The following is a 16,525-nucleotide window of genomic DNA, read 5'->3' as shown; positions in this document are numbered from 1 at the left end:
ACCCATTGTCAAAGTTTTCAGACTGGGTCTGTAGGTTGTTTGCAGGGTTCCTACTCCTGGATGTGGTCTCACTTGTCATGAGAGCCCAATTATATGACAAATTTAGGTCATGCACCTTGGTCCATTGCCACTCCTTGCTTTCCATAAGATCCTTGAGGGGCTTCAAGTTGGTGGCTGGGGGTTGTCAGCCAACCTTCTTGATAAGTGCTTGAGGATTCTGTGAAGTTCAAGTTTATTTGCTGGGACATGATAGGTAATTGACATTGGTTGGCCCATGATGGGACTTTTGGCCCCATCATGCACACAAGTACTATAGGCAGCTTAGGAATGAGGGCACGCTTAGTGTTGCTAGCAGAGTCTATAGCTTGCCTGTATTCATCCTCTCCCTCCGAGAATGGGAGGTCAATGGTTGCCAACACGTGCATCCAATCTTGCTCATCCTTAGGGCAAGGGATGTACTTTGTTAGATGCCCGTAATCACTTCTCGCTTTTGAGCCCCCCTTAAGCAAGTTAGAGAAGGCACCTAAATCCATGGGTGAGGTCTTCCAAGTGTCCATTTCTACTCAGGCTACTTTAGATCTATTGCCGAAGAACATTAGGCCATTAACCCAGTCCTCTATTACTCTAGCATTTCTCATCCATGGCATCCTTAGCAGGATATCATAATCTACCCCCTTCATGACTATGAAGTTCACAAAGAATAGAATCCCTGTTATCTTTAGTGGCCAATCCTTTACGACTCCAAAGTGTCTAACCTTCATTCCATTTGCTAGGGTGACATTGAACCTTGCAGTTTCCAGTAGGGGATTTCCCCAAGTTTGTAAGACTGCATGACTAAGTACACTAACCCCTACTCCCATGTTCACTATCCCCTTTCGTGTAGTATCTCCTAAGGCAACGACAAATAAGACGGCATGCATCTTAGTGCCCTCCCAAAAGGTGTTTATTTGTGGGGACTTAGACATGGGATTCAGTGTTAGGCTAGGTATGTGTGCCACGGCATTGTGGTCTGGAAGGTCTTGTGGCTTATGGTCATTATTGTGTTCTACCCATCACTTCAATTCTTGCCAAAGTGCATGGTTTTGTCTAAGTAGTTCTCCCAATGACACTATCACAGGAGTTGTTATGAGTGTTGCTAGTGAGTCACCATCCCTCTTTCCCTCCTCAGCTTCATGGGTTTCTTGCCAATGTTCTTAGATAGTTTGTGTATTCTTGGTCATCTTGCTCTACCCAAGCAGTCGCTCATGTGGTGGGGTTGTCTCTCGTTCCCTCAAATATGTGGGTGAGACTGGTGGGCTCATGGTTGAGAGTTTCTCAATCTCTTCCTCAATTATAGGTTCGGCATCCTCGAGGTAGAGCCTATGCTTCTTTTATCCACTCCTTGACCTTATCTACAACCTTTAGCTGCTACTGGTTGGGGTCAATGTACTCTCCAACCTTAGCGCTTCCCTTCTCTCTCATCTTAAGACTGAATGTTTATACTTCAGCATCCATAACTTGCTTACCTTTGGTTAATGTGGTCTCACTCTAGGTTTTGAGCATTATTTCTAGGTTTTAAGCATTATTTTTTCCTTGGTTTTCTTTTTCTGCCACCATCGTTGATTCTTCTTCCCTATGGAGGATGCATCCAAGTTGCTAGGCTCGGGTAGTGAGATACCGACCTGCTTCATTTGAGCTTGTGTCATGACTTTTAGGGGTATAGGTGTGGCATCAGTGTCACACGACTTGACAAAAAAGAGCATGAGTGGCACAGAGATGGCACAATTACTGAGCTAGTGATGAATAGATGTGTGACTCCACATTCGGGGCACCTCAAATCAAGCTCCTCTCTATTTGCTTGCTCCTTTTCACGGTAGCGAGATGAGATATGTCTTGGATGACCACATGCCCAACATGCTATGGGACCTTGGTTCTGAGTTCCTCATAGGCCTCTACCTCTTCCTCTACTGCTTAAGGCCATGACATGCATGGGTCTATAGTCCATCAATATTGAATTTCCTTCTTCATCATAAAAAACATAAGGATTAAAATAAGAATCTTCCTCTAGGGGTTCCTCCACAAAGTGCACTGAAGCTTCACTCGATGGATGGGTAATAATAGGCGCAAGAGGTCTAGGGATCCCTGTAGGGTTGATATCTATCCTTGGTGCAGCTGGATTTGAATCATTGGGTGCAAAGAGTGCCAAAGGGGCTCCCCTTCGGAAATATGGTTGTCTAGCCCCTAGATAGTATGGATACATGTAAGCTTGCTGGTAAGGCAACCATCTTGGCAATCGGCAGTACATGACATCGTGCCCGAATCTTCCACAATTGGCACAAGGCCTTGATCTGGGGTCAGGGCATTCAAATGGTAGGTGATTTCCTCCACTATATGCCCTGCACGTGGTGTTTCATAGGTATTTGTATTAACTCTTGCAGTCTAGCCAGCTCTACTTTTAGGTCGCCTATAGCTTGGTTTTGGTCGATACTCTTCCCTTTCTCCTGTTCGTCAGAGACGGCTCATTCACTAGTTGCTGGAACTCTCTCAGTATTCACAATTGCATTGCTATCTTACTGTGCCATCTGAGAGCCTCTCTCCCTAAGCAAGTCGTCTACCTATATGGCTTCCTCAAAGACTCTCACAATCATGTTGTCACAGCGCGTAGGGTTGAAGGTCACCACAGGGGTTTGGCAAGAGAAGAAGGTATGGGGGTTCAAGAGCTTAGACTTCGTTGATGGTAGAGATAAGAGAAGGGTTGAAGGTTTCAAGCCAAGTTCTTGAAGATAAGAGACATCAAGGTATAAATAGATTCAAGGAGAGGAGTAGATGGAAGCGAAGGGGTTCAAAGAGATTGAAGATGTAGAAGAATACTCCCAAAAAGAATTAGAAAATATAGAAGAATACTAACAGAGATGAAGCCTGTCAGTTTCTTTCAGCATTATGAGAAAATATAACTCTAATAGACAAAAACGTGTACAAAATAATACCTTCCTCTATGCTGCTCAGATCGCCAATCTGATGCTTCCAATGGCTCCGAAAGGGGGGTTAAATACCAGGACACCTGACCAAAATCATGTCAGATCACTCCTTCTTCATCTCCCACTTTCGGAGTGCTATTCACTACCTGAAAACAACGATCGCGCATCACACGATTTCGCTAATCTCTTTTTTTTAAACATAAAATCCTCTCAAATTGGCTGAAAGCTATATGCTTTCTTTTACATGTCCTCCTAATCTAGAAGTTATCTACAGTTTTATGGATTTTTACAAGAGATAATATCTAGAATATCAAAAATTGACTAAAAAATTGTCCAAAAAAATCTAATATTTTGAACCATGGACACTAATACTAATGCCTAAAGTGGCATTGGCTCTCTAAATCTAAAAGGAAGCCACACTCTAGATTTTTTTACATGGTGTGCGCGTAGCGACACGACATCCACCCCCTCCTAACCTGCACATCCTTTGGCATGTGCCAAAGTCTTACGGATTTGCAGTGTCAGAAGAAGTATCTTCTGCCATGTTAATGTCTTCATCTTCTGCCTCTTCTTCTTCCTCTATATCTTCATGCTCTTGAACTATATTCAAGCCTTCTATTCATATGTTGAACTTTCTCTTCTTTTGAAGAGCTTGATTCTTTTTCCAGCTATGGGTATCTTTACGCTTGTTCTATCCAATTCAGCCCAATGAATATGTGGCATTGTCATGAACGACCTTTACCACATATGGGCCAAATCAACGCTTTACCATCTTCCTAGAAGCACTGTATTGATTGTCTAGGCTGCTGTCATAGACAAGCACCTAGTCATTATCTTGAATTGCTCTTGTCTGAAGTCGATGTCACTTATCAAATCTTCTTTTCTTATTTAGTCTTGCTGTCTTTAGCTTCTCAATAGCTTCTTGAACATCTTCAGGCCTTCTTTCTAGCTGCCATATGCACAAAGTCAGCAACTCTTCTCTACTGATGCCTTTCTCCCAAGGTAGAAGACTCCATGTGAGAATAGATTCTTCAATTGGCATAATTGGTTGTTGTCCATGCATAAGTTCAGCTGGCATATAGCCAGTCACTAAACTGTGAGTAGTCTGGTCAGCCCATAATGCAAAAGGTAGCATTTTAGGCAATTCTTTGATCTTTCCTCTATAAGACTTTGCTAAAGCTTTGAGAATAGGTTGATGACCTCTCTCACTCTTTCCATTGCCTTCAGGGTTGTAGGATGATGTTAAAGCTAACTTAATACCCAATTGAGCAAAGACGTTGCGTGCCTCATCAGCATCCAACTCTCCTCTATATGCAGTTACTTTACCCACACAACCATATCTACAAAACACGTCTTCAAGCAAAAAATGGCAAATAGCTTGAGTGGATTTGGTTGTTAAGGCTTTGCCTTCAACTTGATTGGTTAGATCCTCTCTTGCAAGCACTAAATACCGCATATTCCATATTCCTGTAGGCGTGGTTACAAGATCAATAACCCATCTATAATGTATAGACAAAGGATAAGTTGGTTGTAACCCATCTCGATGCTTGACCATAGAATACATTTGACACACATAACAGGTTTCAACAAAATGTACTATGTCCCAATACATGTTTTGCCACCAATATTTTTCTTTGACTTTACTAAAGGTTCCCCATATGCCTCTATGGCTAGCCCACATGCTTTCATGAAATTCCTTCATTACATGTTGTTGCAATCTTTTGTTACCTAAAACTCGGACATGCACCCCTTTCTTCTTCTTTGCGTGCTTCCATGGATATCTTTCTTTAAGAAAAAAGCCATAAGCTTTCCTCTTGATATGCTTGAACTCCTCATCAGTCCAAGTCTCCTTCTTCTTCATTGTGCTCAAATATTGGCCGATCTTTAGCCAATCTTCTTCATAATCTTCTTCAAATAAATGAACTAGAACTTGAGTAATGCAATGAGCATGTTGGCTTCTAGTTGACCATCCTGTTGTTTTCAGCTTTGGATCAGTATATGCAGTAACTGAAAAGGTATTTTCAGCAGCCATGGAATGAAGTTCAGCAAGTATAGATTCTTCAGCTTCATCTTCTTCCATCAGCTCTTCTTTATTGTCATATATTGCATGTGATAGCATGTCAGCAATTGGATTTGCCTTTCCTGCAATATGCTTTAATTCGGGGTTGAGAGACTTAGTATATGCAATCCATCTTAGCATAGCAATGTCGGGTGTAGAGCAGTTAGCAATCATGCCCAAGAGTGGAAGACAATCAGTTTCTACCACTACGGAAGCACCTATAAAGTATTCACAATCACACTTTAATGCTGTTACAACTACCCACAATTCCCTTTTTACTTGTGCATACCTTCTTTGACATTCATTGAGAACTTTTGCTCTAAAACAAATTGCATACCTGTTACCTTCAAGATCCTCTTGGCCAACAGCCCATCCTATCCCAATGGGACTTGTATCCACTGTAAGGATGATGGGTTGACCATTTGAATAGTCAGCCCTTTTGAGAGTGGGGCCTGAAATTAATAGCTTCTTTAATTTATGCATAGTGAGAGTATGCTCTTTATTCCAAGAGAATCTTTGGCCTTTTCTTAATAATTGATAAAGATTTTCGACTACATGAGCAAAATGTGGTATCCATATGAGATAGAATACACATGCGCCAAGAAATCTTCTCACCTCTGAAACATTTGTGCATTTTTCTTGCATTCTATTGATGGCATCTATCTTGATTGGAGAAGGTTTGCGTCCATAGGGGCCACATAGATGACCGACCACTAGGACTTCTTCTACTCCAAAAATCGACTTAGCTCCAGAAAGGGTAAGATGTACCTCTTCCAGCCTTGTCAAAATCCTGTCACAATCATGAATATGGTTAACTACAAATGTCCTGCAGCCATCTTCGTCAAGCTCCTCATTCTTTTTATTGACTTCACATCCCTTGATAGGTACATCATCAAGAAATGGAAGAGTAAGTTGTGGAATAAAGTCCCTTAAGACTTTGTGCATGGCATTCATCATATGGGCTATGGAGTTTGTTGCACCTTGTGGTAGAGTGCACATGTGGACCAATCCAAGAGGTGTCTTCATTGTGGTAATGTCTCGTCTTTCTAATGAAAGCTGAAATTGGTCATATCTTGAATATAGGTCGCCCATAGAATAAATTGCTCTACCTGCAAACCATAGGAGCCACAATATTTGGATCCACACAGCCTATTTCACTTGGTTGAAATGCAAAATCTTTTCCATGTTTCATTAGCATTTGCATAAAAGAGTGTTTTTCAACCGGAGAAAGGAAATAATTTTCACCTATTTTGAGCTCTTTTATACTTTCAGATGTGAACTTGTGACCAATGTTGGAAGGATCACGAAGACTTGGCTGATTTGCTGCCCTATCAGCAAGCCCTTCACTTTCAGAAGGTAGTGGGACTGCCACAGGTTTGATTTTCTTATCCACTGTCTTGTATTTTGTCTCCACTTGTGCTTCAGCCTTGTTGAGTAAACCATCAACAAATTCTTGAATTGTTTGATAAAAATCCAATGTACATACTTCTATGGACTGATTTTCTGCCTGATTTTCTGCATGAGCAGTTGCATATATTTCAACCAATGTGTTAGTAGTAATCAGTCCAAAAAAAAAAGCCCGAAATATCTTCATTTTTAGCCATCATGTCATAAGTTTTTAGCTCCCTTTTTACATGACATAAATATTTTCTTTCAACCTTAGTCATGGCCGGAAGAGACTTATAACAGCCCATACTATTGGCTGTACATACATATAAATTTGCTAGAGACACAGTTTCTGTTGCATGAGGAGGTTTAATCTTTTTACATGATGCACTACCATAGCCTCCTTTTATAGTAGTGCAGCTCGAAAACCCTTGAATTCTCGGGCATTAGGAGGCATAAGATAATCACACAGTCGATCTCTATTTCAATGATGGTTAACACACACAGTAAGAAATTGGATAGCTTGTTCATTATCTTTGCTTCATATTCGAGCATAGGAAGAACCATCATCAAGAGCTTTTGTTTCCAAACGGGCTTCAGAAGTGTAAGGTTGTCCAAGAATGATAGGGTAACTACAAGAGTCTTGAACAAAAAAGTGAAAATTATCTTTTATGTTTCTAATAGTTACCTACACATTAGGATATGTAGTATACAACTCTCCAGAAGAGTTGTTTGCAGCTCTCATTCGCCCACCTGGATCAACATCTATGGGCCATCCGCCACTTTCATAGAGACTCCTCACCATGACGTTTATCTCCTCCGAGCCATGGTCTAAGAGTGCAATACATGGTGTTTCTTTTTCTCCAATTTTGACGATTGTCTCCGTTGTTGCTCTTGCCCAATGCGTACGAGAGTAGTGTGACTGCTTGGAATGAACCGAGCCTCTTCTTCCTCATGAATGTGCTGTAGACGGCCTTCTTTTTGAGAGGTGGGCTACCCAACTGGTTTGGACCAGCCAACCATTACATTTTCAACTTTCACTTCTTTAATTTTTGCATTCATGTTTTCTTTATCTTCAGCTTCAATTGCTGCAATTAATTCTTTAACTGCTTCAAGTTGAATTCCTTGTGAAGTTAGCTTCTCTTCATCCTACACAAAAACTCGAAGAACTTGCAAAAAAGCATGCACTGTTTCTTCAACTTCATCACCAACATATTGTATTTCCCTTTGATTACATTAATAATTACATAATGGAATTCATGTTTGGCAATTCCAAGATTTTCGCCTAAGATGAATTCAATTTTGCTTCCTAGAATTCATTCTTCTAGGACTCGTTTGAGATCGGTTGCAGATTCTATGTCAAACTGCAATTTGTAGCCTGGTTGCTTGCATTTCTTATTTCCTTTGGTCTTCTTTGTTTGTGGCACATCTTCCATCTCTTGATATGGGGTTATATTTTTAGCAAGCTTTGGTTGTTCAAGTGTTCTTCTAGTTACCCATTTCGGAGGGCTAGAAGAGGAAGGCCCTGGTTCATCTTCTCTTCTTCTCTTTTCTTCAATCAAGACTTCTTTATGATTGACGTCAGCCAAATGAGCAAAGGCAGAAAAAGAATCTACGATTCTTTCCAACCAGTTATTCCTCGAATATACTGACTGGCGTTATCCAAATCTTCTTTGGCTACTTTACCACGTTCCATTTCATCTAGTGCTTGCATCCATACTTTAGATTGCACATTAGCTTTACATGCTTTCAAACTTGATTTAATTAGCTCAATTTGCAGCCCATAGGTAGCTGCATCAATTGCTACATAGGCATTCTTTACAGCTAAATCTTCTAATCTTTTCTTCATTCCACCATTGCCAAATTTTGGCTCTAGTGGAAGACCAGTTTCAGCAGCATGAATTTTTTCATCGTTCCAAAAGACGAGCTTCTGTGCTTCAGCCTCCCGGAACACTCCCTCTTGTCATGTTGTTGGCTGTCACACCAAATACAGTGCCTCTTAAAGCCTTCTCTCATGGGTCTTTGAGTTGATGCTTGTCCTTGATCTCCGACTTTGACATCCAGCTTCTCTACTTTGGAACTAATTTTTGTAAGATTCAGATGAAGGTCATGCATGCTTTTAATGAGTTCATCCATTACATCATTTTTAGAAGGAACAAAAGAAGAAAGAGTTGGTTGATTAGTCAAAGGAATAGGGGATTTTGAAGGTGGAACAAGCTCTATCAATGGAGTTGTTGAAGTTGAAGTAAAGCCCAATCTTAGTCGCATCCGCTCTCTTCGAGCAATCATGTTAACTGCATCAGTAACATCTGTCCATGCAGTCTTGACTCCTGATTCGGAGGTAGCATCTTCTAGGCGATCAGCAAGCTTCTCTTGCTGAATGGGATCTGCAACCTTAAGGAATAATTCAATCTTCTGACCTTCTATACTTTGTTGGTCTTCAGCATCAAGTTGTCCAAATTTACTTTCAAACTCATGGTATAGAGCTGGTGCAGCTAAACCTTTGTTGGGTTTTTCAACCCATTCAGTGAAACTTTTCTTTGTCATTAGGCCAGAGTCTTCTAAGAAGAATTCTTTGCGTAGGGCTTTTTTGAATGCAGCCCAATCCGCATCTTGTTGAAAAAGACCATGGATTCTTTCTTGAAGACCATGCTTGGCTAGTCTGGCAAAATAACGGCTCCATGCATGTTGTGGTACACCAAAGAAGAGCATTTTTTCAACATATAAGCGAATAAAAACAAAGACATTTTGACCGTTAAATTATTTTAATTCACGCTCAACTTCCTCTAGGGCCTTGATAGCTGTGGAATCAATCTTCTCTTCGTCTTGCCTTTGTTGTTGTTGCTGTAACATTTGGATTTGTTGTTGCTGAGTCTGTGTAGTATGCACGCCAATTGGTGTATCTCCTGAAGAATCCCCCATCTTGGAGTTCTCTTACACCGACCTTCACGTCAGGTTCACCAATGTTGCAGCGTATAGGGTTGAAGGTCACCATAGGGGTTTGGCAAGAGAAGAATGTATGGGGGTTCAAGAGCTTAAACTTTAGAGATGGTAGAGATAAGAGAAGGGTTGAAGGTTTCAAGCCAAGTTCTTGAAGATAAGAGACAGCAGGGTGTAGGTAGATTCAAGGAGAGGAGTGGACAGAAGAGAAGGGGTTCGAAGAGATTGAAGATGTAGAAGAATACTCCCAAAAAAGAATTAGAAAATATAGAAGAATACTAACAAAGATGAAGCCCGTCAGTTTCTTTCAGCATTATTAGAAAATATAACTCTAATAGACAAAAACGTGTATAAAATAATACCTTTCTCTATGTTGCTCAAATCGCCAATCTGATGCTTCCAATGGCTCCGAAAGGGGGGTTAAATATCAGGACACCTGCCCAGAATCCTGCTAGATCACTCCTTCTTCATCTCCCACTTTCGGAGTGCTATTCACTGTCGGAAAATAGCAATTGCGCGTCGCACGATTTCGCTAATCTCCTTTTTTACATAAAATCCTCTCAAATTGGCTAAAAGCTACATGTTTTCTTTTACATGTCCTCCTAATCTAGAAGTTATCTATAATTTTATGGATTTTTACAAGAGATAATATCTAGAATATCAAAAATTGACTAAAAAATTGTCCAAAAAAATCTAATATTTTGAACCATGGACACTAATACTAATGCCTAAAGTGGCATTGGCTCTCTAAATCTATAAGAAAGCCACACTCTAGATTTTTTTTACACGGTGTGCGCGTTTAATGAACACAGTAGAGACTGCTCTCTCATTGGGCCGCTCCTGCAGGTATCCTCTTGTAGAGACTCCTTACATGGGTAACATAGTCTCGTATGTCCTCTTTGTCCTTCTGACTGACATTCATTAGCTTAACAATGAGGTTATCGGAGTATTCTGCCTCCGAGAATCTCTTAATAAAGAGATCCTTAAGTTGGGTGAAGTCATTATGTTCAACATTATCTAGACCGGCGAACCAAGTTCATCCCTTGTCTCCTAAGCATAGACTGAATGCATGTGCTTGCTAAGCGAAGTCCATGAGGTTATTAATCTCACACACTTGCTCAAACTGCTCGACAAAGCTATAAGGGTCATTCCCTGCCTGGTATTTATTAAGTTGCTTCGCAACTATGGGTATTTTCACTTAGCTCCTTGCATTTGGGGTAACTCCCAGCCGGTTAGCAATGATGCCATCAAGGCTGCCCCGCTCCACTCAACGCTAGTAGCATCTACCAATCTCTTGGTGAGTAGCTTGTTCAATGTAAGATTAGCTTCCAAAGCTCTCTTCCTATTAGCATTGCCTCCCATTCTATTCCTACCTGATATGGCTAGGATCATGTGGACCTCGTTGAGCTCCCTCTCATGACACAACCTTTGAGCCCTTTGCTCCTGTGACTATAATTTGTCATACGTTGCAAGGTATACAACATCTACCACCACTGATCTACCATGGTGCACTATCCTCATTTGCTAGTCGTATTGTGTGATAAGTCATTGGATGTCATCGAGATGCTCAAGCATGCTAAGGTCAAGGTCAAGGTCTAGGCTATTCTCATTCGAGCTGGTGCATGCCATAGTAGTTGCCTCTTAACCCACTAGTGCATCTGCGTGGTCAGCTAAGTCTATTAGAGATGTATCCCTAATCTTGGTGAGCCTTTCCTTCACTTGAAAATGTGAGGGTTCGGCCCCCTTTGTGTCTTTGTCCTTGGTTTTCTAGTTTTCTTTTGATTCTTGGGGTTATACTCCTATTGGTGGGTTCATTGTTTGGTTAATTTCCCTTATTGTGTTCCTTGTTCATCCACCCATTCATAATTGTGCAACACTTATACTCTAGCAACGCATCGTGATGCGCATTGTGCAAAATCAGGCTTTCCAGTTTCCATATATACTTACGTGCCTATACTATCAAGTGTGCCCTTTAATGGAGTCAACTGCTTTAATTTGCTTCCTGCTCTTGATGCAATTAGAAGAAGGGGTTTTGACTACTCCTGACTGGTTGAGCAACCTGAGTTCTCTATAGATTGCGACAGGTTGTCTGTTAGGCATCCAGCCCTATGAGTTAACTTGGGTCTCTAATCAGTTTAGCACTGGCCAAAGATAGGGTCTTTTGGATCCCCACGGACTGCTAGCTCGAGGTTTCTTCTTTTTCTAGGTGCAAACACTTCTATGGATTCATTTATAGGTTCGGATTCTAGCCGAGTCATTGGTCAGTTGGAGCAGGTCCTAGCTAGCCCTTGGAAGGTTGAAAAGCTCAGTTAGATCCGATGTCTGAGTCCCAAACTTGGACGTTTGATCGATTGAGCTTAGACTCAGATGAGGTGCACATGTCCGAGTGTCCGAGGATGGCAGTTCGAGGCCCAGACTCAACCGTTTGAGGCCAAGTTGTTTGAGGAGTGGACACTTAAGTGACTCAGATGTTTGGGCCACCATGTCAAGACTTGGCTGTCCGAGGCCTACAGTTGCCATCCAAGTGGCGCATGAAACTCACAAAATGGCAAAAATGTGCTTCCAGTGCACTTAATGCATGCTAACCAATGCTACCACGATTCTAGAACAACATGGTAGATTGCAACAAGGATCCTGAGCATACCTGTAGGGCTGAATGCATCAAACCAAGGATCATGGGCAATGTAGTTTGTAAACATGTAATTCTCTACCTCTCTCTCAAACTCCTTGAATGCAAATGAGCTCTCTCTCCCCCTTGTTCTCCTTTTTTGTTCTCTCCTTCTCCCCTCACCTTTTGGACTTATAGTGTGAGGAATCCCATTTTGTGAGCAACTCGTAGTTAGTGATCAATCAATTGAATGGGACTTTTAGTGTAAGGGATCCCATTTTGTGAATGTATCATTGCACAACCTTGGATTTACTGCAGATGTTTGAGGCAACAACTTGTTAGCTGGTTCCTCGTCGATGGAATTGCTTTGCAGACTCATTGGCAAATTATGCCTTTGTTGAGGATGTATTTCTTAATTGTGCTCTTGAGGGGTTATTAGAATTGCCCGATCTTATTAGCTCAGGACTACTGTGTGGGGATTGCTGTGTTGTTGATATGTCTCGTTATGGCTGCCTCAATGGTTGGTATGAGTGATGAGTCAGGTTGCAATTGACAATCTTCCTATTTTTCATGGATACAAAAGATCGTTAAATGACCAAGGAGCTGGAGTTTTCCAGGAATCTAAAGCAAGTCTCAGTTCATCAATTGGAGGTCATTTAACCCCCCATTTAATGACCGCAAGATATAAAGCTATAAAGCGGTTATCAGATCTGGGAGCTGAAAAGTGCGTGAGAGAATCAAACTTGATAGATTTCGATACCACAAAGATAGCTATCCAATTGGATCACGATCCCAAGCCTATTTACCCATCCAACGAGATCGAAACCAATTTCACGAAGTGTGAACGCGCATGGCATGGGATGTAGAGTATTATTGAGAAGATACTTAAGCATTTCAACATGGATATGAAAAGGCTATTGGTCTTCCATTACCTTTAGGTTTGAAACTTAGGCAAGATGAATTTCGTTATGCGAGGCGGAAGCTGTGACATTCTTGCCTTGCAAATTGTTATGCACATGTGGCAAGATCATAAACCAATCGTTGGCCCTTGTTTGAAGGGTCATAATGCTTCTTCGTACGCGCTCTCTCTCTCTCTCTCTCTCTCTCTCTCTATCTAAGACCATACCAATCCTCCGCAGCGTTTTAAATACGATGCCGTGATAAAAATTTACTGAGACGAGTTTTCTGAGTGCTAGCATGCAGGGATTGTTGGCAGGCCATATATGGCCGCCATGGCCAACTCATCATGGATGCATTCGGGCAACAATTCAATCGAACTGTCAAATTTTCTTAGGGCTACATATTTTCCCGGCGATGCGTATTTCACGGTCTACCCTACAAGGAGACGAAGACCCCAGAGGTATCCCATTATTGCCATCGACAGGTGCCATTTCAGAGTTTCTAGTCTCAAGGAATCAAGGCCTTCTACAAAGCAGAGGTGCTATTTCATGCCTGGCAGAAGCGCTCAGGCATGCCTCGACACACATCACATAGCCTTTCAACTGAAGAACTACCACTCGCTTTCAACGGGCTTGGAAATACATTCGCTGATTGTTATCCACGGGCGTGAGCAAGAGACTTATTTCGGGAACCTTCTCATTTCGATGTATTTCAAGTGCGGGGCTCTGGACCATACTCAATGGGTGTTTGCGAGCCTGCATGTACGCAATGTCGTCACTTGGAATGCCATGATTGCTGCCTATGCTGATCATGAACTGGATCACCAAGCGTTTGGGCTGTACCAACACATGCTTGGGCTTGGTGTGAACCCTACTGAAATCACCTTCATCAGTGTACTTGGTGCGTGCTTATGCCACAAAATGCTTGCCTGCGGCAGAAAAATTCATGCTGACATCATAGAAAGAGGATTTGATTCAGTTATTGTCGTCGCCAATGCCCTTCTAAGTATGTACGACAGATGTGCAGACATAGCGAGCGCTTGCCTTGTCTTTGAAAAAATGCACCTGCGTAATGTGGTTTCCTGGACTGCAATTATTGGGGCATGTTCTGACCACGGGTATGGTAATAAGGCCATCGCCCTGTTGAAACAAATGGCCGATCGAGGAGTGGAGATAGACCATGTTGCAGCCATCAGTATTCTTACTGCATGTGCTAGCACAAGAAACTTGGCAGAAGGCCAAGCAATCCACAATTGCATTACAAGTGGCTTGTATGAGCTGGATGTTGTTATGGGAAATGCCCTTATCACTTTGTATGGGAATTGTGGTGCTTTAGTCGAGGCTATAAATGTGTTCAATCATTTGAAGCACCGCAATTTGATTACATGGACAGCAATGATTATGGCATATCTCCAACAGGGATGTGCAAGAGAAGCATTTGAACTCTTGGAGCAAATGGAACACCAAGGTTTACAGCCAGATAAAATTACCCTCTCAAAAATCCTGGGGGCATTTGAAGGCATTGAAGGTTTAGGAGATGGCATACATGTTTATGTGAGGGTTTTGGAAAGGGGCATTGAACTGGATGTCGTTTTAGGAACTGCGCTTGTTAGTATGTATAGCAAGTGTGGTGCTCTTCAGTCTGCTTGTGTGGTTTTTAATAAGATGGATGAGCATAATGTTATTTCCTGGAATGCACTACTTGGAGCACATTCTTTGCACAATACTTGTAAGGAAACGTGTGATGTCTTCCACCAAATGGTGCAATTAGGTGAAGAGCCAGATGAGATTACCTTTATCATTGTGCTGAATGTGCTAGCCAGCCCTGCAGTCCTACATAAGGGTAGAGATGTCCACTCAAGAATTATACAAGCTGGTTTAGGCGCAGGTGATGTTGCTAATGCCCTTTTAAACATGTATGGAAAGTGTGGGGACCTGGAGGCTGCTATCAGAGTCTTTAACCGGATATCTCAACATACCCTTATACACTGGAATACCATGCTTGCAACATACTCCAAACACGGATGTAGCAGGCATGTTCTCTCTCTGTACAGACAAATGGAGAAGACTGGCACTATGCCTGACACTGTAACTTTTATATGCCTTCTTTCTGCTTGTAGCCATGTTGGACTAGTGACTGAAGGCCATTGTCTCTTTTCCTCCATGACAGAAAAGTACCTTATATCTCCAACTTTGGGGCATTACACTTGCATGGTTGACCTGCTTGGGCGAGCAGGTCAGCTGCAGGAAGCAGAGAATATGATCAATAATATGCCATACCACCCTGATGTTAAAATGTGGATGACATTTCTAGCGGCTTGCAAAATGCATAGGGATCTTGAACGAGGAAAGCGTGTGGCAAAGTACATTCTTCATTTGGATCCGACCATTCCTTCTGTTTATGTCTCACTATCAGATATGCCAAAGTTGAGCATTACCATAGCCAGTGGTGCTTAAAATCTTTCAGAGTTTGCAAGTTGTTAAGAAAATTTTGATAGCATTGTCACATGATAGCAAGGATCCTGGTTGTCACATCCTTTTCACTGGGGCAAATAATTGATCCTTGATAGGTTCTTGTCAATATGGGAGTCATTGATCCTTGGATTTTCTTGTCAATGGTGTCCTGCTAAACTGCTTTTGTGAGGACTCTGCAGAATAGTACTCGGAGAGTAGATTGAATTCACTTTTACCCACATCTCATGTTGACACAAGGAAACTAAATCTGGACAACCTTAGAGGAAGTCTTAGGGGAAGCAGGGGGAGGGCCAACTGTGTCTGAGGTATTTCACAACGTGAAGGGCAAAGAAATGACATGGATGTCTACAGCTTTTATTCAATGGTTGTAGATTGGCTTCTGTACACATGATCCAATCAGTTTTTTTAAATTGCCATTCAAATGCTTTGTGTCAACTTGATTACTTCACCCTGCTGAAATCTTTCAATTTACTTCATCTGCTTGATGACATTGGGTTGGGCAATGCCAAAGGAGGTGAAAACCTGCAATAAATCACAAGTTAAATTAGAAGTTCTACAATGGCTTGAGTTCAAGAGTAAGCAGGAGTGGGAGATCATTGGCATGGTACGCTGGAACCTTTCTCTTGACATATGCTGCACTTCTAACACCGCTGAGACGTGTGTGTTTGACAGTTCCTAAAACTAACCTTCTTCTAAACCACCCTCACCTAAAATGAGGACTCTTACAGACATGTAATGCCATACTAAATCCACGTGAAGGACATTTGTGGTGTATTTTTAAGAAGCCTCATGTTTCAGAGCTGATGAGACTGACAAAGTGGTGAAGCTGACACTGTATGGCATACAAACAATGGGGAGAGTTTTTAAGAGGCTGTTTGGACACGGAGAGTAGGAACTTGCAAGATCATATCTTGAAAACCACAGCCCCATTGAAAATGGTTGATTGTTTTGACTCTTTGGTCGAGCGAGCCAGAACACTCATGGTGTAAAATTCAAACTTGGATATGTATGTTGAAATACCACTCGGCCAACCAGCGGAGTACATCTTATGAAGCCATTTGACATAGAGCAGATGGATTATGAATGCAAGTCTTCTCTTCATGTATTGCTTTCTAGGTTTATAACCTGTTAATACAGATTTTTTTGTCATCCATACGCTTCATTGAAGCACAGTTCTGTAATGTTGCCAATACTTTGCAAT

General features: G+C 41.7%; 1 protein-coding gene across 1 annotated transcript; it reads left to right on the top strand.

Annotated features, from left to right (window-relative positions):
- Positions 1-13,182: 13,182 nt before the first annotated feature.
- Positions 13,183-15,306, top strand: LOC148038970 (pentatricopeptide repeat-containing protein DOT4, chloroplastic-like). Its single transcript, XM_087675298.1, has one exon. The coding sequence runs from the start codon at positions 13,183-13,185 to the stop codon at positions 15,304-15,306; it is 2,124 nt and encodes a 707-aa protein (XP_087531424.1).
- Positions 15,307-16,525: the final 1,219 nt, after the last annotated feature.

The sequence above is a fragment of the Lygodium microphyllum genome, chromosome 3 (assembly GCF_053477565.2).
Source record: "Lygodium microphyllum isolate KBCC chromosome 3, Lygodium_microphyllum_v1.1.10, whole genome shotgun sequence".
In the NCBI taxonomy this organism is placed as follows: Eukaryota; Viridiplantae; Streptophyta; class Polypodiopsida; order Schizaeales; family Lygodiaceae; genus Lygodium; species Lygodium microphyllum.
Note: the sequence above shows the minus strand (reverse complement) of the source record. Positions and strands in the feature narration are given on the sequence as shown.